At 41.1% G+C, this 25821-nt stretch overlaps 1 protein-coding gene across 1 annotated transcript in view; it reads right to left on the reverse strand.

Moving 5' to 3' along the window:
• Window positions 1-1681: 1681 nt before the first annotated feature.
• The window catches only part of LOC135216205 (bridge-like lipid transfer protein family member 1), a 94012-nt gene continuing 69872 nt past the window's right edge, over window positions 1682-25821 (reverse strand). Inside the window, exons 9-11 of the mRNA XM_064251342.1 lie at window positions 13315-13460; window positions 2113-2251; window positions 1682-1811 (exon numbers count right to left, since the gene is read on the reverse strand). Coding sequence (XP_064107412.1) covers window positions 1682-1811; window positions 2113-2251; window positions 13315-13460 — 415 coding nt within the window. The remainder of the gene's footprint in view (window positions 1812-2112; window positions 2252-13314; window positions 13461-25821) is intronic.

Consider the following 25821-nt stretch of genomic DNA (forward strand, 5'->3'; position numbering starts at 1 on the left):
CTAATGTAGGTATGGGAGTCATAATAGAAGTGTGCACAGGATATGTGATAGACTTTGAAGTGATGAACAAAGTTTGCAAAGCATGTGCCGCTAAAACGACTGAACTAAAAGAAATGAAAATAACAGAAGAAGATTTCAACTTGTGGAGAACCCTTCATGATGAAGATTGTAGTATAAACTATGAAGGTACATTAGGAGGGATGGAAACAGAAGGCGCCATAAGGATGTTTTCAAGGTCGCAAGATTTGGGATTCCACTACGCCACCTTTGTTGGAGACAGAGATTCCAGCGCTTATAATAGTGTTTTAGCAATGAACGGTGGAAATGGACCGTATGAAAATTTAAAAGTGGCGAAAGTAGAATGCATCAACCATGTAAAGAAAAGAATGACTGACAGAATGAAGAGACTAAGAGAAGATGAAAAAGAAGAGAGAGTAACAAGAACTGGAAAAAGAAGAAAATTTAGTGCTCCAAGTAGAAAGAATAAATTGTCGGATACAAACATTAGCATAATGACTAATTATTATGGCAGGGCAATCCACCGTAATATTGGTAAATCATGGATTGATATGAAGAAGGATATAATGGCATCATTCAACCATATATTCAGTTCCAAAGAAAATCAACGTCATGGACTTTGTCTAAAAGGGGAAGATTCTTGGTTCTATTTCCAGGGCAGCATAGCAATGGGTAAAGAAAGAGAGAAAATAGAGTTCAAGAGATCTTCAACAGTTATCAATTTAGATGCTGAGAGTGAAAGGAAAATAAAGGCTGTGTATGAAGCAATGTCTGAGAAAGAATTGCTTGAACGCTGCGTTCGCGGTCTTAAACAAAACGCGAATGAAAGTTTCCATTCAAAAATTTGGAACAGAGCACACAAGAATAAGTTTGCTGGAGCACAAAGATAATCAATTAATTAATATTCCTATTCATAATAATTTTGCATTAATACTCAAAAATAAAAAACTAAAACCATTAAAATTAATGTAACACAGTCTTTTACCTTTTTTTATGTACCTAAAACTAATTTGAAGGCCCGTTTCTCAAAACATAAGTTTTTCACCTTCAAAATGTATCTCCTCCCTTAGTATTGGACCAATCTAAATGAAATTTCATATATAATATGGGGAAACATGGTAGACTAAAAAAAAGCCGGGAATTTTTAATATTTTGAGTTTCTGATTTTTGGCAATTTTTTTCCTGTAATTTTTCCGGGAAAATTTCTTAAAAAAAGAAATTCATATCTCGAAAAATAATTGGAAAATAAAAAATCCCCAGCTTTATATCGAAGGTCCATATGTGTTTTATATGTGGTTCAAATCTCATCCCTTAAAACCAAAAAGCAAAGAAGGAGCTGCATTTTGAAAATGGCCATTTTTCGCCGAAAAATGCTCTGGCATCACAAAACCTAAGGTCACTGAACAAAACTTTTTTCCCCAGAAGTTCCACACAATATCCTTTAACAAACCCTCTATATATCAACAACCTGTCGTTAAAAAAAGTCTGAAATCCGGACCGATCCCTTAAGATGATTAACAACACTGTATGATACATACTGTAATCAGCAAAAGACTAATTATAGGAAATTAACATATACGGTAAAAAAAAAGTATAGAATTTTATAAAAAAAAAAAAAAATACCCTGACCTAATTTGTGGATACTTTAAAAACCAAGTAAAACTCACTGTTGATTTGGGGCAATTCCCTCAAGCAAAAGAATCATTGTGCTACCAATATGGCCTGTGTGAGAAAGTTCAGATGTAGTTCTCTGTGTAGCTCTAACTTGCGTTCTTGTTCCACGAACCTTTTCCCTGTGATAAAAATATACAGTTAAACACATATAGTATATATAAATATTGCATCTGGTTTGAAGAGTACTATAAGATTATACTAATACTACTAAAAATAAAGCATTCATACTTAGCAGACTGTCTGGTAAAATTATTCTCCAAAAACTTCTACCATATCTTGGTGGAATGGTAGTCACATTTTATATACTGCATACAAAACAATTTGAATATGCAGCCACATTCAAACATTAAGGCTATTCTTTTTTATCTTGCAAATACATTGCCAGTTTCAATTGATTTTGGAAAATAATAACATACTTACCGGAATGTTAGGGAAGAATGAACAGCATTCATCTCAGCTTCAAGTTTGAGTCCACTAAGAGTTGCCAGTAGTTTTGTTCGTTGGATCTTGGCCAGCCCAAATACCACAAGAGGTGTCCGTTCTCCAGACACTATTCCGACTTTTGGGATAAAATTGATTCATTATGTATATAATGAAAACTAACATGAAGGATAAGAAAAGTGGGTTACGTGAGAAAGAAGAATTATAAGTTGGCATAGCTAGAGGAATATTTGACATTATCATACAAATTTTTCATTAACTATCATGAAAGTACTACATATGAACATATATTTCTGTTCATATGGTATACCTGCATAGATTGTTGTTACATTGCCTGTGTCTCTATAAAGGTTTCCTCTCTGAAAATCTTTCCTTCAGTAAAATAGTGGAAATCTTTCATTCAGCAATTAATCAATGTAAACTGGAAACTTCTAGGAAACAATTTCATTTTCCAAATACTACTTGATATAAACTTTACAACAGGTGTTCTCAGTGATGATTTCATACCCAAATTAAACAAAATATAACTGACAGAGTCAACATCCATTGCAGCTTACAAAAAGCTTAATCGGGAGTTCCTGCTTATGATCACAGGACTTAGTCCTGCAATGCATGAAATACAGCCTCCAAGGTCAACCTCTTCATGTAAAATATTGCTGGGAAAACATCTTTTGGTGAAATTAGCTTAGAATGTCACATTTTAGGACTCCCTTATTATTTTAAATCTATCCCTGTCTATTATGTTTTTTTCCACTGTGAAAGATCTCTCCCAAAAGGTTATACAAAAGGGATTTTGACGTAGGAAAAATCTATTTCTGGGTGATTGGCTCGTGTCGTCCTATGAAAGTATCCTTAATATCATTCTTTCTAGGCAAAATTAATCTAAAATTACCAGAGAAAAACAAAATTAAGAAAATGTCAGTATAACTGACTCGCTCACTCTATAAAAGAAGTGTCGGTATGAGAATATAGGCGAGTAGGATCACTACCACGAGTCATCATCCATTTAGACCGTCTCCAACATAAAATTCCCACCAGAGAGAGCTGATACGAAAGGGTGATGCGGCCGCTACTACTACTACTACTGACGCCACGGACAGCAGCGCCCCTAGCGGTCATCCTTAATCTATGAACATCTTGTCCTGCAGGGTGGGTAAAAGAAGACAGGGTGGGTTTCATAGGGCGACACGAGCCAATCACCCAGAAATAGATTTTTCCTACGTCAAAATCCCTTTTCTGGGCTCAGCTCGTGTCAGCCTATGAAAGTGTACCAGAGAAACAGACAAGATGGGAATAAGGACAAATGAAAATCAGTTGTAAAAAAGAGATATATAATATAAGTGAATCAGGGACATTACAGTATACAACAAAGTACTTAAAGCTAACTTATCCTAAAACAATGACATGATAAAGAAAGCAACAATATAAAGTACTTAAAAATTAACTTATATTAAACATAGTAATACACAGTAATGTAATGGCAAAATAACAAAATTTGATTCACTTAATTAAGATATTTACATAATATACAAACACATTGTATTCTACCCTAGCATAAAAATAAGGGTAGAAACACTGAAGTACAATATAAGTACATAGTGTGGATGTCCCTAGCAAAAAAATAAGGGACAATCCACCAATATGATTCTAGCGGCTAAGGCTAGAGTATCGAGTAGCATGGCAATAGGGTGAGGCATGTTGGAGGACGAGGTAGGTAGAAAGGAGAGCTGGATCTATACTACGACTACTATACAGTATCAGGAGAAACAATGTTTCCCGCTGCTACTGCAGAAAATTTTAAAGATTCCAAGGACTTTAGGTAATGACATTTAAAGACTGTCGGTGATTTCCATCCAGTATACTTTTAAGATCCTCAAAGTTCATAGTTGGAAGTAATTAATTGAGGTGGCTACTCCTCTGAATGTCATGTGCTTTTGGAAATGAATCAGGATTGGCTTGTTTAATGAAGTAAAGGATCTGTTGTCTAATTCCTTTTACTGATAAAGTAGCCACCTTTTTCTCTCATAAAGAGAGAACCTGAGGATCTTGAGGATGTACGAGATAGAAAGGCTCTTAAAGTTGATACTGGGCAGAGAGAAGGATCTTGCGGAAGTGGGATGACTTTCCAAGGAGCCCACCTTGCAAGGGGATCCTCATTTTTAGCCAAAAAACTACGATCCGGCGCAAGTAGAACTTCTCCTGAGGGGAGGAATTCCACATGACCCGCATCTCTGGATAGAGCCGACAGTTCTGAAATCCTGGCTCCTGAAGCCAGGCTTAATAAGAATAACGTCTTTCTAAGAAGCATTATGAATGTGCAAGACGAGGTTGTCAGTATCTGAGGCTAGTTTGAGGACATCATTTAAGAACCATGAAACTGCAGTAGGCCTTTGAGAAGGTCTAAGTCTAGCACAGGCTTGGGAATGGACATAAAGTAAGATTCTGTTAGGTCTATCTGGAAACCCAACTGAAAGATTTTCTTCAAAGCCGATTTATGAGTAGTAATAGTGCTAGCTGCTAAGCCTTTTTCAAACAAGGACCTGAAAAAGGATATAGCTAAGTTGACTGTCATGGTGTAGTGTTTGATTCTTTCAGGAAGGATGCTAATTTCTTAACAGCTGAGTCATATTGGTCTAATAGTTGACTCTTTTATCTGATTCTAGAAGAGGAGTTTTTGTGGATCAATGTTAGCATCTTTGTTAGCCGCAAAACTTCATGAAGTCCATAAAGTTAGGGTCTGAAGAATTCCTGAGAAGCGAACACAGTCCTCATTTGTACTGATTGCGACAGCTTGGGATTGGGAATCCGTTGAGGTCGGAGACCCAATTCCAGAAGCAGGAGATACCAGTTGCTTTTTGGCCAGTTGGAGCAATCAGAGCTACTAGTCCCTTGAAAGTCCTCAGCTTGCTCAAGACTTTCAAAAGAAGATTCACTGGAGGAAAAACATAAATTTTTTCTCCATTGATTCCAATCTAACGACAGGTGGGCGTCCGTGGCATAAGCCAGAGGGTCCAGGTTGGGGGCCACATAGCAAGGAAGCTTGTGGTTCGCTTGTGAGGCGAAGAGATCTACTTGGAGACCTGGGACCCTCCGCATATCCACTGGAATGACCCGTCGTCCAGGGACCATTCTGATTCCAGAGGGACTGACCGGGACAAAGTCTCTGCTATCACATTTCTTACCCCGCCAGGTGAGTGGCGGACAGATGCCATCTGTGCTTGCCTGCTAGCGCAAAAATAGCTATCATGACATGATTTAACGTTGTTTGGATTTGGACCCTCCTCTGTTGATGCAATGTACTACACTGCACTGTCCAAACTAGTCTTAGATGAGACTTCTTCGGAGGAAGGAGTCTCTTCAGGGTAAGAAATACTGCCATTGCTTCCAGGACGTTTATGTGAAGCTGGCGGAACTGAGCTGACCAAGTCCCCACTGAACTTGCTTGAATTGAGAATATCCCCCCAATCCGAACAGGGAGGCATCCGTGTGAATGGTTAACACTGGAAGGGGATATTGAAGGGGTACTAACTTGGCAAGGTTCTTCACTTTTGTCCATGGACGTAGCTGATTGCGAAGGATCTGATGGAATTATTGACAACTTGTCTCGAGATTTGGCGTTGCTCTCGATCGCCAAAACTCGATTTATATCTTTCAGCCTTGCTTTCAGGAGGATGTCTTACTGAAGCAAACTGAAGGGAACCTAGGATTCTTTCCTGGTTTCTCCTTGATGTTTGTTTGCATTTGAGAAATTGTTTCACAGACTTGGCTATTTCTTTCCTTTTGGCCACCGGAATTGACAGATTGTGGGAAGACAAATCCCATTGGATTCCTAGCCACTGAAAACGAGACTCTGGAGTAAGTCTGGATTTCGTTTTGTTTATCTGGAACCCCAGATGTTCCAGAAATTGAATTTAACTACCGTTTTTTTGTGGCTTTGAGACATTCCTCGACCGTTGGTGCCCAGATCAACCAATCGTCGAGGTATGCTGCTACCATTATCCCTTGAGTTCTCAACTGTTGAACTACCACTTCTGCTATTTTCGTGAATACCCTGGGGACTACATTCAGACCGAAGGGCTAACACTTTGAATGAGAACGTCTGATTTCCTAGTTGAAGCCTAGGAATGGACGGAAGTGGCCTGGCTATTAGGGATATGATAGTATGCGTCTGTAAGATCGATGGAGGATGTGACGGGGCGGCACGGGGAAGTAAGGTCCGTACCTGCGAGATGGTAAGCATTTTGAACTTGTCGCAACGAATGAAAGAGTTTAGCTTTGACAAGTCTAAGATTACCCTTCTTTTTGTTGAGCCTTTCTTTGGCACGCTGAATAAGCGACCTTGAAATTTTAGATGCTTGACTCTCGCAATAGCTCCTTTCTGAAGGAGTTCCTCCGCAAAATCTGTCAATTCCTTTGATGGTTCCTGATAAAATGATTTGATTGGAGGGGGATCTTTGATCCAACTCCAACCCAATCCTTTGGACACGATGCTCTGTGCCCATTTGCTGAACCCCCACCTGTGACGGAAGAGGAACAGCCTCCCTCCTACCTGGGGAGCCTCACTGTTGTTGGGCGGGTTGACCTCCGCGCCCTCCTCTGAATTGTCTTCCTCTTGCAGCTCTCCCTGTGCCACGCTGGCGAAAGTGGCCCCTCGCCCTGCTACCCCTAGAAAACCTATTAAAGGCTGGGTAGGCCTGGCTTTCATACATAGAGTTGAAGGCCGGCGAGACTGCGTAGGAGGTTGACGGTTGGGACTGAGGAGACAACAGGAGGATGGGTTGAGCCTGTTTTGAAGTCGATGGCTGTCCCTGGGTAACTGGGACGGCCTGAACAAACTGCTGTTGCTTCTGGTAAGGCTGGAACCTTCTGCCAGACTTCTTAAGCTTCTTACCAGTAGCAGGGGCGGTCTCTTGCTTCCTCTTGGAAGAGATGCCCCACCTAGCCCTAAGGCTCTGGTTGAGCCTAGCAGCCTCGTGGTGCACCTCGTTCACAGTGGACTCTGGGAAGATGTCCGCACCCCACATGCTGGAAGCCAGGAGTCTATTAGGCTTGTGCCTGATAGTGGCCTCGTGCAGAACGTGCTTTTGGCAGTTCCTCCTAGCCTGGAAGAAGTCGAAAGCATCCGCTTGTACTGTCTGGAGCTGAGACTTGGCCAGAATCTTGAATAGCGGTTCTGTGCCATAAGACAGAGCAGCCATTTCTGTGATGATTAGGGAGTTAAGGGACCTCCCAAATCTAGTTCGAGCATCGAACTCAGCCTGAATCAGAGTATCAGGCAGCCTTGGAAGCTTCTCGCCAAACTGGTCCATTGCGCAGTCTGGCTTAAGCTTACCAATCGTGAACGTGGCAGGCAAGTTCTCCCACAATTCTCCAAAGGCTGGGAAGAGTGGAGAAGTAGACTAAGCTTCCCTCAGCTGTGGCATGGGCTCATCCTTGAGGACTGCCTGAAGAGTCGCTTCCACTATTTTGGTAGCGAACGGAAGAGAAGCCTCCTCCTCCATCGCAAAAATAGTGAAAGGACTCTTGAAAGCCTGGAGCTTAGTGTTGGTACACTCCCAATCCTCTAGGCAGTGAACCCATTCCCGCTGTGCGTGCTCCCTACTATACAGCAACGTTCTCTCGGGAAATCTTGTCCTCTCTAGTGAGAGCAGCCACGGTCAGCCTAGCATATCCAATGAAAGGCTTGAGTCAATCCAGGAGGATAAAACTCGAAGTCCTCAATTCTTCGAGTTCCACACTCCGGGACAGAGATCATGCCGTCCTTGAATGGAGCATAAGCGGCCACTCTCCATGGGTTATCCATGGAGAAGGCTGGTAGGGATTCGTATGGAGGTAACTGCAGAATGCCAGTACCTGCTACGGGGGAGCTTGGCTGAGGAACCTGAGAAAGCCCAGCAACACGGTTCCCTCTTGCTCTCTAAACTCTGTTAGAGAGATCCTGAATGGATTGGCCAGACTGACTGAGGGTGTTTGACAGCTGCGCAAACATCTGTTCAAACCTGGTCCCGAGGGCGGACACCTGCGAGCCAACCATCTCTCCCACTTGCTGCATCACCACCGCCGAGAAGGCGGTGGGATCAAAGGAGCCTGGTCCCGCCACTCCAACCGGGGTTACCGGAGTGGATGCTGTGGAGGCCGGATAAGGCATTGGCTCGGCTGGAGCGCGAGCCTTCTCCTTAGAAGCCTTGCTTCTAGAGCTCTTAAGAGTGCGAAGACTCGGTTCTTTGCCTTCACCGCGTTCAGCGTAGGAAGTCGTAGACTTCCTTGCTGAAGAAGACGACGACGACTTCTTAGAAGTCGTCTTGTGGAGGGTCTTCTGTTCTCTCTGTCCCTTCACCTTCGGGGGTACAGAGAGAGCGGGAGAGCAGGCAGGGATCTCAGATCCCGTAAAGCCTTGGAAAGAAGCAGTAGAAGGGACAGGAGAAGAAGATCCAGGAGCGCCCAAGGAAAGACCTTGGGCGCCCGACACACCTACCTCAACCAACAAATCCTCTGCCCCTACCGCCATAGGCTCGATGTTCAGGTCCAAGTTCGCCACATCTGGGACCGGCTCCTGCGTGGAGGCGGACCCGAACGCCTGCTGCACCTCCTGCTGTATCGAAGCTATGAGAGGGGCTGCCGAGATGGGGTCAACATAGCCGGTCGACTTGCCACCGGGGAAGATCTGAACGGCCAGCTTCTTGTCGAGGATGTATGGCTGGCCCTTGGCAGCGTTCTTCCCGAAGCCGCCCACCCAAGCCTTCAGGGTTGCCAAGGCGACTTCCTTCACGGCGGCAGCCTGAAAGAGAAGGCGAAATGAAGCTTCTAGCGGCGGAGACAGGGTTGAACAAGCTTATAACTAAGAGTTATTAGTGATACGACCAAGAAGTCTAAGAGTAGACTTACCCCCCCCAACAGCTGACTAACAAGGTCGTAGCATATGGTGCAGGCTTCCCGGTGCCAGACGATCAGACCATTGTGGGTAGTGGCACACGGGGCGTGAGTCCTACACTCCTCATGGGCGCAGGGGTCGTAAAGAGTCGCGTTGCACCCCAGGACCTGACAGTTGGTAGCCTGTAAGTGGAAAGATACATAAGTATCAGGAGCACACTTACAACCTAACAATTGCTCCGCTGCATGCCGGAGCGTGAAAGTTAGATTAAACCAGAGCCCCGCCATAATACGTGTGGTAACTAGGCGGTTGGAGTTGTCTAAGGCTACGCCGGAGACAGGAGAAAAAAGGGATTTTGACGTAGGAAAAATCTATTTCTGGGTGAGGAAGCCGTGTCGCCCAGTGAAATGTGTCCTCTTTAGCACTATTTCTAGTAAAATATTGCTATGATACCAGAGAACTGCTAAATTGGCACATTTCACGGAGCGACACGGCTGAGCCCAGAAATATCCAACCAGGTGTGGTGGGGAGCCATGAAACCACGACGGAGAACGACGGAGATGGTACACATAAATAAATTAAAACTAAAATTCACCGTAAAATTAGGGTACATCCTTATATTTATAACGAAGTATAAATTTTTTCCCGTCTACTAGAAGAGTGCCCGGGTAAGGAGCGAGCTCTCCTCCGGTAGCGGAAAAAAGTGGATATAGTAGGCAAGCAACAGACCACTAGTAATGACCACCCCGCCCGCTGGCGGAGCCAGACGAAACTATAATCAAAGGGGCCCCCGGCTTCAACGGAGGCTCCGTTCATTACAGTAGGGGAAGGGTGGGACTGAGCAATAGGTGGGGGGTCCCGGCGTAACGCGGCGGGAGAGAGAGAGAGGGGGGGTGGCCTACTCCTCCCCGTCCCTACAACTATCCGCTCGGTGACCCGGTACCCGAGACAAGTGGTCGCCCTGTACCCCAGCTGGGAGGGAGCTCCTGGCCTCCTCAGAGAGAGAGGAAGGCTACTGTGGTTGTCATGGCAACCAAGGAGTCCCCCAGCCCCACCCATCCCTATACCTGGGAGGTAGGGAGGGAAGGGAAGGGTAAGGTGCTATGGGACACGTGATCGCAAGTGGCCTAAGCCGCGATAGCAACACAACCATGGAGGGGCCACGTGAACCAGACTGTACCAACACAAGGTACATGCACCTAGGCTAGCCTAACACCCTAAATAATACTAATAATACATCGTAAAAGGGGGAAAAGACACTTTTAGTAAAAGAGAAAGAAGCCCAGGAGGAGGCAACTGTTCCGAGGAACAGTTGACTACTCGGAGCCAGCGATAGCCGATGAAGAGCAAGAGCCGGGATGCTGGGCCAGAACACAGTATAGCCCTAAATACCAAACTAAGAGAAATGGTAAAAGGGCTGTCCTAGCTATGAAAACGATGTAATAAACGATGAACGTAATATAGTAAGCCCATAAGTATAAGATGTCCCAGTATGGGAGACCGGGAAATCTTAACACGAGGCGGCATGCCGCCGCCACGAGTCAACAGGGAGACCGTATATGACCTATTAAGAAGGAAAATACTGGTCCCTGGAAGACTAAAATACAGTAAAATACTACTTATGAGGCACTTAACTTAGCCGATGCGATAGCTGCACGTTCCATGATGAATACAAGGTAGAATTACGAAAAAACACAGCACGTGAGAAAAAAGCGCTCAAACGTGTAAACCTAATGATTAAGGATGTCCGCTAGGGGCGCTGCTGTCCGTGGCGTCAGTAGTAATAGTAGTAGCGGCCGCATCACCCTTTCGTATCAGCTCTCTCTGGTGGGAATTTTATGTTGGAAGGTCTAAATGGTGAATGACTCGTGGTAGTGATCCCACTCGCCTATATTCTCATACCGACACTTCTTTTATAGAGTGAGCGAGTCAGTTTTACTGACATTTTCTTAATTTTGTTTTTCTCTGGTAATTTTAGATTAATTTTGCCTAGAAAGAATGATATTAAGGATACTTTCATAGGCCGACACGAGCTGAGCCCAGAAAAAATGAGTTGGAGCTTGCTTATGGGAAAATCTGTTTAAGTGAAGTGAAGCACCTTCTCAATCTGCATTAATGGAAATTACCTCCCAAATTTTGAAAATAGCACTAGAATCTTACATCAGTGCTGAAAAAAACCATCATACAGCCTTAACTTTACTCAATAAATTGCAACATTTTTTACCTAAAAAAAATATTATTACTATATGAGAAAATAGTCAAGTGCCTATGAAAAATGGATATCCAAATAAGGCTATAAACTAGAAGGAAATTTGTCCTTCCCCATCTGAATTCAGATGGGGTCAAATGATTAATAAATGGTAAATCACACCGCTAGATATCAAAATCCCTTTGTGTCTCAGTCATGGCTGAATAGTTGTCATGTTAGGCCCTGGTCACACAAGGTGGTAACTACAACATTAATTGCTCAGTTGCAGAAAGTGGTGACCATACCCGCTATGGTGGTTAGCCATGCATTTCATTCAGTATCAATATGAGAACTAAAGAAATAATATTAATTTGGCTTTTCTTTCGCTGGTGGCAGAAGTGAAAGAAAAGACAATGATAATATTGGATCCACACTATTTTAAGGTACTGACATACACATGCATTGTTCATAACTATGCATCCAAAACTGAGAGACTATGAACATAAATTTTTAAACTATTTCAGAATTCCCAAAAAATCATCTGACAATATACTTAAACTGATTAAGGATATTTCATCAAGTAGCTTAATGAAGTGTATAAATACATATAAAATTATACATAGTACATACACGCACACACTCAGCCACCTATACAAGAGAGCAATATGCAGATTATTTAATTCATGGAGGTAGAGTTGAATATCAAGATAAAAAGGTATGATGCAAAATTTAATCAAATACCTAAATAACTTAACTACAATTCACTTCATCAAAGTTTCTTCAGAACTGAAAACAATTTCAATGGGGTCCTCCCTACACTTTTTCTTTACTACTTTATCTTGAATATTATCTAATCTAATGTTCAAATGCATGAATATGTTTCAATCTCATCATTGAAAAGTTCAGTGTTAAAGAGACCAACCTTTATTTCAATGTGCAGTGTAGACAAAACCTTGCAGTCATCTGAACAGACACTAGTAAACATAAGTTCTATCTCTAATCACTGTTTTCATGTGGTAGCTGGGGAAAACCCAGATTGCATAGTTGATGTGACAGTTAACAAAACTGCAAGGTTGTGTGTACACCCTTGTCTTTTGCCATCAACTTTGAAACCACACAGTCTGAACCAAACAGTTAAAACCGCCCTGTGTGAACAGAGCCTTTGAAGACAAAGAAGAGCAATGTGGTCAATTTTATAAAGAGGACAATACCACTACTGATCAACAGTTTTAGTAAACTGAAGTCACCTGCAATATTCCACACACACAAAAAAATACATCTATCTCCTTGAGGTGTTTATCAGGAAAAGGCAAACTGTATGGCTACATCATGTAGATGCTAGTCAAAATGGGACATACTGATCTCTGTAAAAGTATGTCAAAGCAATGAAACAAGATTGAGAATAACACCCTGAAAAATGACTGGATTCAGGAAGCTAATGCATTCCACCACCACACTAATAATGACCAGAATGAAAATGGGATTTGGAGGAATTACTCACATACGAAAAACAACCTGATTAGGATTGAGAAAAAAAGATTTCCACTGTGTTTTTTCAGGAAAAAACTGATTTTTCTAAAGATTTTTCCTTGCACCCAATTTCTCCATTTCATAAGACCTTATTACAGTTACTATAACTTATGATATTAATCTAGACTCACATCTTCCTCCTAGATTAGAGGAATTGGGGCCCCCCTCAATGTTTATAGTAATATGAAGTAGTAAATTTTATAAGTTTTACTGATCAAGGAGTTCATACAAAACTGATGCATTAAAAGTAAGAAAGAGGTAGTAACCAAAAGTGACCAACATGAAGTGAAGTGCTGTAAATAACCATTCTCATGTATTTTAAGTGGTATTTTGAGTGAATTAAGAACAAACTGAAAAATTACAATAAAAAAGCACTGTGGAGTTTCAGTTGTGATGTCAGTAAGGATAAAACCACAGATTACAAGGTGAGAATGTATTTCAGTTCAACCACATGACCCCCAGGTATTCCAAGTCTCAAACTTTCACAAAATATTATATTCAACATAGAGGAAAAATATAGTATAAATAAGAGAATTCACCCACGGCACACAGTAAAGACTACTAAAAAATTCACCAAAATTAATACAATTACCTAATTCCTTAGTTTTATCAGCAATCACTGATGGAGGAATATGTGCCTGAATCCCAGTTTCAATGTCTGATGCTTTGCTCTCTTTCAAAATATCATATTTGCGACTTCCCTTGTGTCCATCTGCAGCATCACCAGCGATTGAGGTTCTGAAAAAAAGATTTTAACAAGATACATATTTGATGTGCACTTTCAAAATTAAACAAAATTATTTTTCTTATTCTCACAGTACTTACACAAGCAGTTCCCAGTCATCAGAAGGGGTTCTGTTCTCGGCAGGGTGCTGATAAGCGAAAACTGCCATTAACCGAAACATGGCAATTTTGGCACTGATAACTGGTTAATGGAGCTGATAACTGGTTAATGGCACTGATAACCGATTAATGGCACCTCTGTTAGGAGTTGTGTGAGACTCCATGAGGAGTTATAGAGAGTCGTTCTCTGAGCCTTATTTAAGAAGTTACTGCTGTTGCTGCCACTGAAAGATTTTACTGTTGCTGTAGCTGAAGCATCCTGGAATCTTGTGGATTTTGGAGAGTTGGGATGAGTGAAATTCTCCCCCTTCCAGGATTATATTTTCTTCAGCTCCTTTCAGCAACCCTTGAAGGTATGAAGGTATTGCCACTGCATTTGGAGTAAAGTGATCACGGCTATGTTAGCACTGCTGCAGTCTTGGCAGGACTTAGTGGAACTCTGTCCTCTGCCACAGCTTTCGGGAACCATTCCTTTTCTCGACCACCCTGAGTGATTCTCCAGACAAGGAGGATAGATTATATAAATTATTTTTGAGGAGTCGTCAGTGTTTAGTGTGTAATTTGGCAGGATATTCTTTCTTTTCGTTGGTCTCCTTTCTGGACCCTCTACCCTATGGTATATATGTGTTGATGACCTGTCCATTTAAGTGTGTAGTTGTTTTCTGTGTTAGGTATTAAGTGTGAGTGTTGTTAATTATTTATTGTATTTATGAGGTTCAGGTGTCATTTCTGTCAGTAATTTGTGTATTAAAATTAAGGGTTTTATTAGAGTATTTTCTTTGACTCCTTGAATTGAGTTTGTACACCTTTGTTATGAATATTTTTCCCCCTTTTGTGGACTAAGTATTGTTTTTCTTTTTTTGTGAATACATATAAGTGTTTTGGCAAGTGTGATTGTTGTGGTGGATACCAAGCAATTACAATATCAATATCTAAAAGAAAGGTGAAATATACTTGGAAAATATCCTGAGATAACTGAGTTACCAATTTTATTATTATTATTATTATTATTATTATTATAATTTGAAAATATTAATAAACATACATCTACCGTACAAATTCTCTCATCTCAGTAAGAGAGAGGAGTTTTTGTTTTATTATTATTATTATTAGTTATTATTATTTATTTTTTTTTTTTTTTTTTTTTTGCTCTATCACAGTCCTCCAATCGACTGGGTGGTATTTATATTTATAGTGTGGGGTTTCCGGGTTGCATCCTGCCTCCTTAGGAGTCCATCACTTTTCTTACTATGTGTGCCGTTTCTAGGATCACACTCTTCTGCATGAGTCCTGGAGCTACTTCAGCCTCTAGTTTTTCTAGATTCCTTTTCAGGGATCTTGGGATCGTGCCTAGTGCTCCTATGATTATGGGTACGATTTCCACTGGCATATCCCATATCCTTCTTATTTCTATTTTCAGATCTTGATACTTACCCATTTTTTCCCTTCTCTTTTCTCTTCAACTCTGGTGTCCCCATGGTATTGCGACATCAATGAGTGATACTTTCTTCTGACTTTGTCAATCAACGTCACGTCTGGTCTGTTTGCATGTATCACCCTATCCGTTCTGATACCATAGTCCCAGAGGATCTTTGCCTGATCGTTTTCTATCACTCCTTCAGGTTGGTGCTCGTACCACTTATTACTGCAAGGTAGCTGATGTTTCTTGCACAGGCTCCAGTGGAGGGCTTTTGCCACTGAATCATGCCTCTTTTTGTACTGGTTCTGTGCAAGTGCCGGGCATTCGCTTGCTATGTGGTTTATGGTTTCATTTTGCGTATTGCACTTCCTACATATGGGAGAGATGTTATTTCCGTCTATTGTTCTTTGAACATATCTGGTTCTTAGGGCATGATCTTGTGCCGCTGTTATCATTCCTTCAGTTTCCTTCTTTAGCTCTCCCCTCTGTAGCCATTGCCATGTGTCATCGCTGGCTAGTTCTTTAGTCTGTCTCATGTATTGTCCGTGCATTGGTTTGTTGTGCCAGTCCTCTGTTCTGTCTGTCATTCTTCTGTCTCTGTATATTTCTGGGTCTTCGTCTAATTTTATTAGTCCTTCCCATGCACTCTTTAGCCACTCGTCTTCACTGGTTTACAGATATTGACCCAGTGCTCTGTTCTCGATGTTGACACAGTCCTCTATACTTAGTAGTCCTCTCCCTCCTTTTTTTCGTGTTATGTATAGTCTGTCCGTATTTGCTCTTGGGTGTAGTGCTTTGTGTATTGTCATATGTTTCCTGGTTTTCTGATCTATGCTGCGGAGTTCTGCCTTCGTCCATTCCACTATTCCTGCGCTGTATCTGATTACTGGCACTGCCCATGTGTTTATGTCTTTGATCATATTTCCGGCGTTGAGTTTTGACTTGAGTATCGCCTTAAGTCTCTGCATATATTCTTTCCTGATCGTGTCCTTCATCTCTTGGTGTTTTATATCCCCTCCTTCCATTATTCCCAGGTATTTGTATCCTGTCTCATCTATGTGTTTGATATTGCTCCCATCTGGTAGCTTTATCCCTTCAGTTCTCGTTACTTTGCCTTTTTGTATGTTGACTAAGGCGCATTTTTCTATTCCAAACTCCATCCTGATGTCCCCAGATACAATCCTTACAGTCCTGGATTAGGGTATCTATTTCCTTGATGCTCTTACCATACAGCTTGATGTCGTCCATGAACATCAGATGGTTGATTCTGTTGCCTCTTTTCTTGAGTTGGTACCCGGCATCCATCTTCTGTAGTACTTTTGTCATGGGAATCATGGCTACTACGAAGAGTAGAGGGGACAGTGAGTCGCCCTGGAAGATCCCTCTCCTCATATTAACCTCTCCTAGTCTTATTCCAGAGCTTGTAAGTATTGTATTCCAGTTGCGCATTGTATTTTTGAGGAAGCTGATGGTGTTTTCCTCTGCACCATATATTTTTCAGGCATTCTATTAGCCATGTGTGGTATCATGTCGAAGGCTTTCTTATAGTCTATCCATGCCATGCTTAGGTTGGTTTTCCTTCTCCTACTGTTCATTACCAATTGTCTATCAGGCAGTGGTCTTTTGTGCCCCTACACTTCCTTCTGCAGCTTTCTGTGGGTGGGGGAGGGTGTTTGTCTCCTCTAGGTAGTTGTATAGCCTTTCACTGATGATACCTATTTAGTAACTTCCACATTATTGGTAGGCAGGTGATAGGCCTGTAGTTACTGGCTATATTTCCCTTACTCTTGTCTTTTTGTACTAAGGATGTTCTTCCTGTGGTCATCCATTTGGGTGCATGGTGATTTGAGATACAATGCTGGAGTTGTTCTGCTATTCGTGGGTGTAGGGCCTTGAAGTTTTTGAGCCAGTACCTGGACTTCATCGGGACCTGGGGCTTTCCAGTTGGGCATTTTCTTTAGTTGTGTCTGACTGTGTCTGTCGTGATCTCTGTGAATCTTTGTTTTGTTTTATCTGTTTCTTCTTCCTTGACTTCCTGGAGCCATGTTGCATGTTTGTTGTGTGATATCGGATTGCTCCATATGTTTTCCCAGAGTCTCTTACTTGGTTCGGCTTCATTAATTTCTGGGTGGTTGTCTTCCCCTCTTAGTTGGCTGTATAGTCTTTTCTGGTTGGTTCCGAATAGTTTGTTCTGTTGGTATCCCTTATTTCTGTTCATGTACCGTTGGATCTTATGTGCTTTGGCCTTAAGCCTCTGTTTTACATCTTCTATTGTGTTGTTAAGTCCCCTCTCTTGTGCTTTGTATTTCTTGTTGAGTTCCTCCCTTGTTTTCTTGCTTCTTAGCCTTTTTTCTGTCATCTCTTTCAGTTTACTCAAGTCAGATCTCATCACCATGATTTGCTTTTCCAGGTGCCTTTTCCAAGTAGGTTGCTGTTTTGGTTTCTGTTGGGTTGGTTGTGCTGGTGGTGTTGGTGTTCGAATCCCCATCAGTTCTGCTACTAATCTTGCTCCTGCATATGCCAAGTTATTTGTTTCTGTGATACTGGTGGTGTGTATTATGCCCATTATTTCATTGACCTCACTTGTTTTCTCCCTTAATTTCTTGGTGTTGTAGGCTTTCATGGAGGGGATCTTTGTTCTCTCTGTATCTGGCTCCATCCATTGTCTAATCTTTTCTACCCATTCCGTCCTCTCTGTTACTTCGTCGGTGTTTCTTCGTGTGTCGTTTGATACCTCATCCTCCCTGTCGTCTTCTGTGGCATCGTCTCTCAGTTCGTCTTTCGTGTCAATTCGTTGTCGTGTGACATTTCCCTTTCCAGTTCTTCTCTTCTGTTGGGGAGAGCCAATTCTTTTTCTTTATGTTCCTTACTTGGTCTGCCAGCCTCTGCTGTTTGGGGGTGTTATTCCTCTCATTCCAGATGGTTGACCATCTTCTTCTATATCCTCTCTCTGTCGGTTTGCTTCTGATGTAGCATCTCCATATTTCCTTATTTTCTTCTCTTGTCCATTTCTTCCTTTTTGCTTCTGGAGCTCCAATCTCAGGCTGTTGATTACTGTCATTGTGGTGATCAGTTGCTGGATGACAACCTCCAAGTATTATTATTATTATTATTATTAACTAAAAATATCAATAAACATATTACATACTAGTACCATAAAAATTCTTTCAATTCAGTTAGAGAGAGAGAGAGAGAGAGAGAGAGAGAGAGAGAGAGAGAGAGAGAGAGAGAGAGAGAGAGAGAGAGAGAGAGTGGTCATCTGGGTTCTCTTAGAGAGAGAAAAAGAAATTGCATGAACATTTAGAGGTAACAACACAACAGCTCCTCCCCCTCCTGTCCCATTACTTGATATACACTATTTGACAGCTGTAGTACCTGGAGTTAGAGAGAGAAGACTGGGATTTCCTTCATTATTACATAAATTTTTAAATTTATGAAATAAAATCTTACTAATTCACTATTGAATTTTTGAATGAATTTATATTATTGCTGTTTACATTAATATTAATATTTGAAAATAGTAAATAATTTATTTTTCACACAAAAAACATACATCTCTATGAGAGAGAGAGAGAGAGAGAGAGAGAGAGAGAGAGAGAGAGAGAGAGAGAGAGAGAGAGAGAAATAATTATTATATATATTTTTTATTATGCAATATCATTTAATTTTATTAAACTTACTAATACAGTATTGGGAAGGAAACCAAGGAGAATATGTAAAGAACTTAAAGAAAATGTTGAAAGAGATTAGAAAATTTGAAAGTGAGTCAAGAGAAAATGAAAATGAGATATGATGCTAAGACTAAGCTAAGAAGTTTTAGTGTTGGACAACAAGTGTTAGTGTTCTTACCTGTCAAGAGATTTCCCCTCACTAATAAATTTCAAGGTCCTTACAAGATAATTCAGAAGTTAAGTGATAGAACTTATGTGATTGAAACATCAGAATGAAGAAGAAGACAAAGGAAGATACGTGTGAACCTCTTGAAACCTTATTTCTCAGAAACTAAAACTGAAACTGTGTCAATAACACAAACAACTTCATCTACAGTCTACAGAAGACGATGATGGCTACGAATTGGGAGCTGAAAGCAAGATGAATAATGCTTCAATTTTGGAGAAGTTGAAACATCTGAGTGTTGAACAAGGTGAAGACTTAAGTGAAGTAATTAAAAGTTTCCCAGAAATTTTTGCAGATGTACCTAGGCGTACTGATCTGACCCAGCATGAGATCAAGATTCAAGAAGATGGAAAACCTTTCAAGCAGAGAGCCTATCGCTTATCACCTTATCATCAAGATGTTTTGAAGAAAGAAGTTGAGTATTTGCTGCAACATGGATTAGCAGACCCCAGTTCAAGTCACTTCAGTTCTCCATGTGTGTTAGTGAAGAAACCAGATGGGACATTTAGAATGTGTACTGATTATAGGGAACTGAATTCCCTCAGTGTGGCTGACAATTATCCTTTGTCTCTTATAGATCAGTTACTTGATAATATTGGGCAAGCCAAGTTTGTTTCCAAGATAGACTTGTTGAAAGGATATTATCAAATTCCCTTAGATGAGAATGCGAAGTTGCTGTCAGCTTTTATTACTCCTTTTGGACTGTATCAGTATACTGTTCTGCCATTTGGTCTGATGAATGCACCTGCAACATTCCAACGAGTGATGGATCAACTGCTAGGATTGATAGAAGGAGTAGGTGTATACCTGGATGACATTGTGATTTACTCTACAACATGGGAAGAACATCTGAAGATTCTGAGGAAAGTTTTCAAGAAACTACAAGAAGCAGGATTAACAGTCATCCTAGAGAACAGTGAGTTTGGAAAGGCAACTGTGCAGTATCTTGGGTTTGAAGTTGGGAAAGGCCTTCTTGCTCCAGTAAATGCTTATGTAGAAGGTATCCATAAGGCTACCCCACCTACTACCACGAAACAGCTGCAGAGATTTTTAGATCTGGCTGGATTCTATCGTCGTTTCTGCCCAAATTTCTCAGCCGTAGTAGCTCCCTTGACAGACTTAGCTAGTCCCAAAACTACATTTGTTTGGACTCCAGAGTGTCAAGAATCCTTAGAGAAGGTAAAAGCCATTTTAACTTCTAGACCAGTACTTCAAGCTCCAGACTTTAACAAGAAATTTGTGATATAAGTTGATGCTTCTGACTGTGGCATTGGAGCTGTTCTACTTCAAGAAGATGAAAATAATATCTACCATCCTGTGTGCTTCATGTCTTCAAAACTGAAAAAACAGCAGAAAGTATACTCGACCATTGAGAAGGAAACTTTAGTCTTAATAACAGCATTGAAAAAGTTTGAAGTGTATGTGAAAAGACCTAGGAATGAAGAAATTTTAGTGTTGTCTGATCACAATCCACTATCCTTTATCCAGCGAATGAAAAATCATAATCAAAGACTGACCAGGTGGTCTTTGTGCCTGTAACAGTATAACTTAAGAGTGCAGCACATTAGTGGCAAAAGCAATGTAGTTGCTGATTATTTATCCTGTTGCAAATCGTTGGATTCAACACTGTGATAAACAATCTTCTGGGGGGAGGTATATTATCTATTGCTACTTTCAAAATGCATATATCCCCTCTTTGACTGTATAAAATGTTATATATAGAGTTTGCAACATTTTTTCAGATTCCTTAGCTGGTTAGAGTTAAGATGTCTTTAAATGTGTGTTCAGATTTCACATAACATAATGTAAAAGAATATATAACGTAGAATGTAGAAAGAGAGAGATTATCTTTGTCCGTTCGAAGCTAGAGTTGTTTTAGTAACTTTTCATCACCTTGAGATTAGAGGAACTCTGAGATCTCCGTTTGCTTTCCTAATCTGTCAACATGTTTGATTAGAGACATCGAGGTCTCCATTGTGTTTTGGGAAATCTGTCATAACATCTGATAGGGACTTTTGCTCGAGTCTGTTTCGATCAAATACGTGTCTTTGTTGAACTGACTGGTTTCATATGCATACTTCGTTGCCGAAACCACGTGCAGATTTCACGACTTTTTCTGTAAAGTTGTGTCATTTTCGAAGCTTCTAGAAAGAATTGCATCATCTTTCGCGTGTCCCAAAACGTTTTGAACCTGTCAGGCTCTTGAAGTACCCATACAAGGAAGAGGATTTCATTCGGGCTTAAATCCTCAAAGGATTCAGATCTCTCTTTCCCTCTCTCTCTCTCGCATGCCACTTTTGGATTCATATTAACGTAACTTAAATATTTTATATTTAGACATTGGTCACTTGTAGATTTCAGATTCTATATTTCTTAGAACTTATTTAATATTATTTAGTGCTTTTGTGGAATCTGAACAAAAATTGTGTGTGTAACGGCACCTGTTTTTGTGAAAGTGTGAAACAAGCTGCAGCAAAGAAAGAAAATTGGTATACCAAGAAGGTAAAGTGTGTTATATTTTTATTAGTTGCAACTAATAACTATTGGTTACGATGGTTTAGAGAACCAACAACTAATGGTTACGATGGTTTGGTAAAAACTAATAACTAATAGTCAGTGGTTTGGTAAGAAACTAATAACTAATGGTTACCATGGTTTGAGTGAAACGATTTACATTTTTACACATTGCAAATTTTTGTGTTTTGTATTTGTTTCATTTGAAGTGCATTTATCCATTTTCTTATTGAAGTGTGTCTTTTTATTTTATATTCTGTGTGATTGATACTTTTAACAATTTTGGTATTTTCCATATTTTTCTGTGTTTTCATTTACATTCACAATTTAATTAACTTAGTTATTTCCATTACTTAATTGTTGCACATTTATTTGAATTTAACACTTGTGAATTTGCATTTACTTTGAATTCTTTTCAAAAATGATATTGTTATGATACAATAAAGTTTGTTCATACTTACCTGGCAGATATATATATAGCTGTATTTTCTGAAGTCCGACAGAATTTTAAAAACTTCCGACACACGCAGTGGTCGGCCAGGTGGTTAGTACCCATTCCCGCCGCTGGGAGGCGGGTATCAGGAACCATTCCCATTTTCTATTCATAATTTTTATTTCCACTGTCCCCTGAGGGGAGGTGGGTGGGTACTTGATTATATATATCTGCCAGGTAAGTATGAACAAACTTTATTGTATCATAACAATATCATTTTGTTCATGAAACTTACCTGTCAGATATATATATAGCTGAATCCCACCTTTGGAGGTGGGAAGGGACAGAATAGAAGGATTTTGGGAAACAAATGCATGCAGATGATTTACATCTTGGTTCCACCTGTTAGCATAGCTGGCTTCGTGGTTACTGCCACGTAAGTCTGCTTGTGCTACTAGAGTTGCCAGCGAGGTAGAGACCTATATAGCTGGTGCACTCCAGATGATCTGTCAACAGGGGCGAGACCACGACGTGACTAGACCATATTGACCATACCATGAGGGCTAAAAGAAGTAAAATAAATGAATATTATATATATATATATATATATATATATATATATATATATTTATATATATATATATATATATATATATATCACCACCTGACCAACCTAGCCAAAGTTAAGGTGTTTTAACTAAGGCTTAAGAGTTAAGAAGTCGCCGTTGTCGGCGACTCAACAACTAAATTAAGAGCTCTTCCTAACCATTTTCTTAGCAGGATAGGATGAGTGGTACTTCTTGCCCCCAAGATTGTGTCTGCAGACACGTATGGCCCTAGCGAGCAGCAGATCTCATATGCCATCTTCACATCTCGCAGGGAGTGTGAAGTGAACACAGAGTTTGCTTCGCTAAAACATTGGTACTCAGGATGTTGCTGAGTGCCTGATCTGTTGAAATGCTTCCGAGGCCGCGCCCTCACCTCGTGAGCATTCAGATAAAAAGATTTCAAATCTTTGTGCAAACACAATGAAGGAGCATTTTTGAAAGAACTCCTTTAACACTAAAGCCAGGGTGTTCTTCGATATGGGCAAGTCTGGTCTTTTTTGGAACACTGCAGATTGCCCGAATGACTTCGACTTTTCTTGAGTTTTATGTAGATAAACTTGAGAGACCCGACAGGGCACAGGACTCTCTCTGGCTCCTGCCCACTAACTTGTGCCATCCTTGCTTCCAAGCTCCTGGCCCAAGGACAAAACGGGTTTCCATTCTTAGGCCACAACGGAAGGCTTAGAGAGCACACCGCCTTGTGTTCTCTAAAGCCAAAACTTGTGACGAATGGCTTAAAATTTCACTAACCCTCTTTGTCGTATCTAGAGTGGTTAGAAGAAGGCCTTCCTGATCACATGCAAGAAGTTAACAGGTAGGAGAGGTTCGAATGCTTTGACATCAAGAACTTCAGACTACGTTCTTAAGTTCCATATTGAAAGCTTCGATCTGGACATGCACAGTCAGTCCGTCTGTACTAACGTCAGGTGACCGACCAGTTGACCAGTCAGACGAATCAAGGACAGCAAGGCTGTACCTGAAGACCATAAGGCACTATTCTTCGCTGAAGGATGAGTTGTCTGGACTGCCTGGGCGATTCAATCTAAGCAAACCTTGGGGTGTATCAACGCAACCCAACGTCGTCAGCGAATCAACTCCTGACTCGAGCTTCTGGTGCCAGGAGAAAGGAGCGAGGAGCAAAAAGGCGATTCAGTCCCGAAGGAAGAATGCCTGACAGTCCAACCTGGTCTCATGGTTACACGATCATCGGGGGTGTATAAACGCAACCGACTTCGTCAACAAGAAACTCAGGGCTACTATATGTCGCCTGATCTCGCACGAGTGTCTGACTCCGAGAAAACAGGTGAGACAAAAAGTAGATGGTGAGCGAGTTTCGAGATTCCACAGAACTCAAAGATCGTGAAGGGCTTTGTTGTTTGACAGACGCAAATCTCTGAGCCCAAAGGCCGTCAACAACATATTTGCATATTCTTTAATAGTTGTGACTGCCAGCTTATCCCATTCTTCAGACGGAAATGGAAGACGGTAATCTTATTCCTGTCAACATCTCGATAGTCTGAACGTAGTCAGACTCAGAGCGGAGAGGAGGTTATAGGTACCTTTCGAGTTAGAGTAGACCGACTCTCTCGGAAAAGGTCCTTGGAAAGTGAACTAGGAAGTATGTGACCTCTGTGAATCCAGGATCCTGAAGGGCCAACATGGGGCGATCAGCGTCAGTGTCGCTCTGTTGCAAACTAACGTCATAAATCCGCTCTTATTACATTTCCTAAGCGATTGAAAAAGGGGAAAAGAGACTAAACATCCATCCCCGTTCAATATCATAGGATGGCGTTTAATGGTACCGATCCCGGATCGAGAACAAGGGAGCAGAGAAGAAGAAGCCTCTTCGTCCTCAACATATCGAAGAGAAGAATGAAAGGGCGTCCCTAAAGTCTACACAACTCTCAACTTACCTCTAAAGAAAGATTCCACTCGGAAGTGAATAGTTGCTGCCGTCGATCGAGACGATTCGTACGGACTTTTGCAATCCTGTAACGAAACCTGTAGAAGGTATCGTTACATTCTACGCCTGGTTTGTTAAAATAGGCTCTTTCTCGTAAACTCGAACAAGAACCGAGAGAAGATACTTCTTAAGATATGAGAGAGCTGTGGAATATCAGAGTTGATCTGGACCACTGGTTCCCAAAAACTCGTTTCGAGGACTGGAGGGACTACCGAATCGCTTTTACTTCTTTCAGATTAAGATCCAGGACATCTGAAACCCTATCCAGATGTCCGGCACCTTCTTTCTATCACCTCAGGTGATAGACGCACTGAGAGATGTTCAGAATCATTCCTAGATCTAGAATAATATTTCAGTTTCCCGGTAGGAAAAAACTGTGGTCTGAATTGCAGTCTATTCGGGGAAACAAACTTCTTCAGGAAGGAAATGGTCCCCAGCAAGCTCATCCATTCCCTCCCCGAGTATGCTTACTTCCCTAATAAGGCTGCGCTTTGCCTAAGCAGGAGAGCAAATAAAAGTGCAATGTTGCGGTAGACTCGTAGTTCCATACCGTGCGGTAACGAGCACCGAAAGGATTAAGAGATAACTCTGTTAAACATAGTAAGGCAAAACGAATGCAACGTTTATTCATACACGTAAGAAATCCCCTCAATCTTAGGCTAAAGTCCGTGATTGTAGGACAGAGATACAGTTAGTCAGTCAATCCCGCAGGAGAGACGTAACCGTCAGCACAGAGATACGGTTAGTCAGTCAATCCCGCAGGAGAGAGAGACGTAACCTACAGCGCATGACAGCGCACGATCTGTTACTGGCTCGGTTGGACTGGAGGACAAACACAGCGTGACAGCCGCAGCCAGCAGCTTACGAACGTCGTCTCTTAACTTATGTCTGGGTTGCCAGCTACCCTATTCTACGAAGAAATAGGTCCGTTATTTTTTGAGCAGAAAGACTCTCAAGCTGGTATATTTAAGCGAAACGGAAAACGCTAAATATATAGATACGTTTGTGTCGTCAGAACACTACCATACAACGGTAAAAGATAAATCGGAAACTCCTGGAAGGCTGCAGGGAGTAACGATTAAATGTCCTTAAAATAGACAATAGACCTCTCGTTGCCATCCGAAGAGGTAACTACCGCAAGCGTATATGACTTGAACCAACCAGAAGTAAAATAACGCAAGGCAAAATATGAAATTATATCACAATAAAGTTTGTTCATACTTACCTGGCAGACATATATATAGCTGAATTCGGAAATACAGCTACATACATATCTGACAGGCAAGTTTCATGAACAAAACTTAAGAAAATCGAAACAGTCAGCTCAAACTTCTTATTTATTGGACATAAGCGTTCATTGACGTAGTCTACAAGTCTATTTCTTGTACGAGTCTGCGAATGACGAATGAGAGCTCTTCCGA

The sequence above is a fragment of the Macrobrachium nipponense genome, chromosome 6 (genome assembly GCF_015104395.2).
Source record: "Macrobrachium nipponense isolate FS-2020 chromosome 6, ASM1510439v2, whole genome shotgun sequence".
Lineage (NCBI taxonomy): Eukaryota > Metazoa > Arthropoda > Malacostraca > Decapoda > Palaemonidae > Macrobrachium > Macrobrachium nipponense.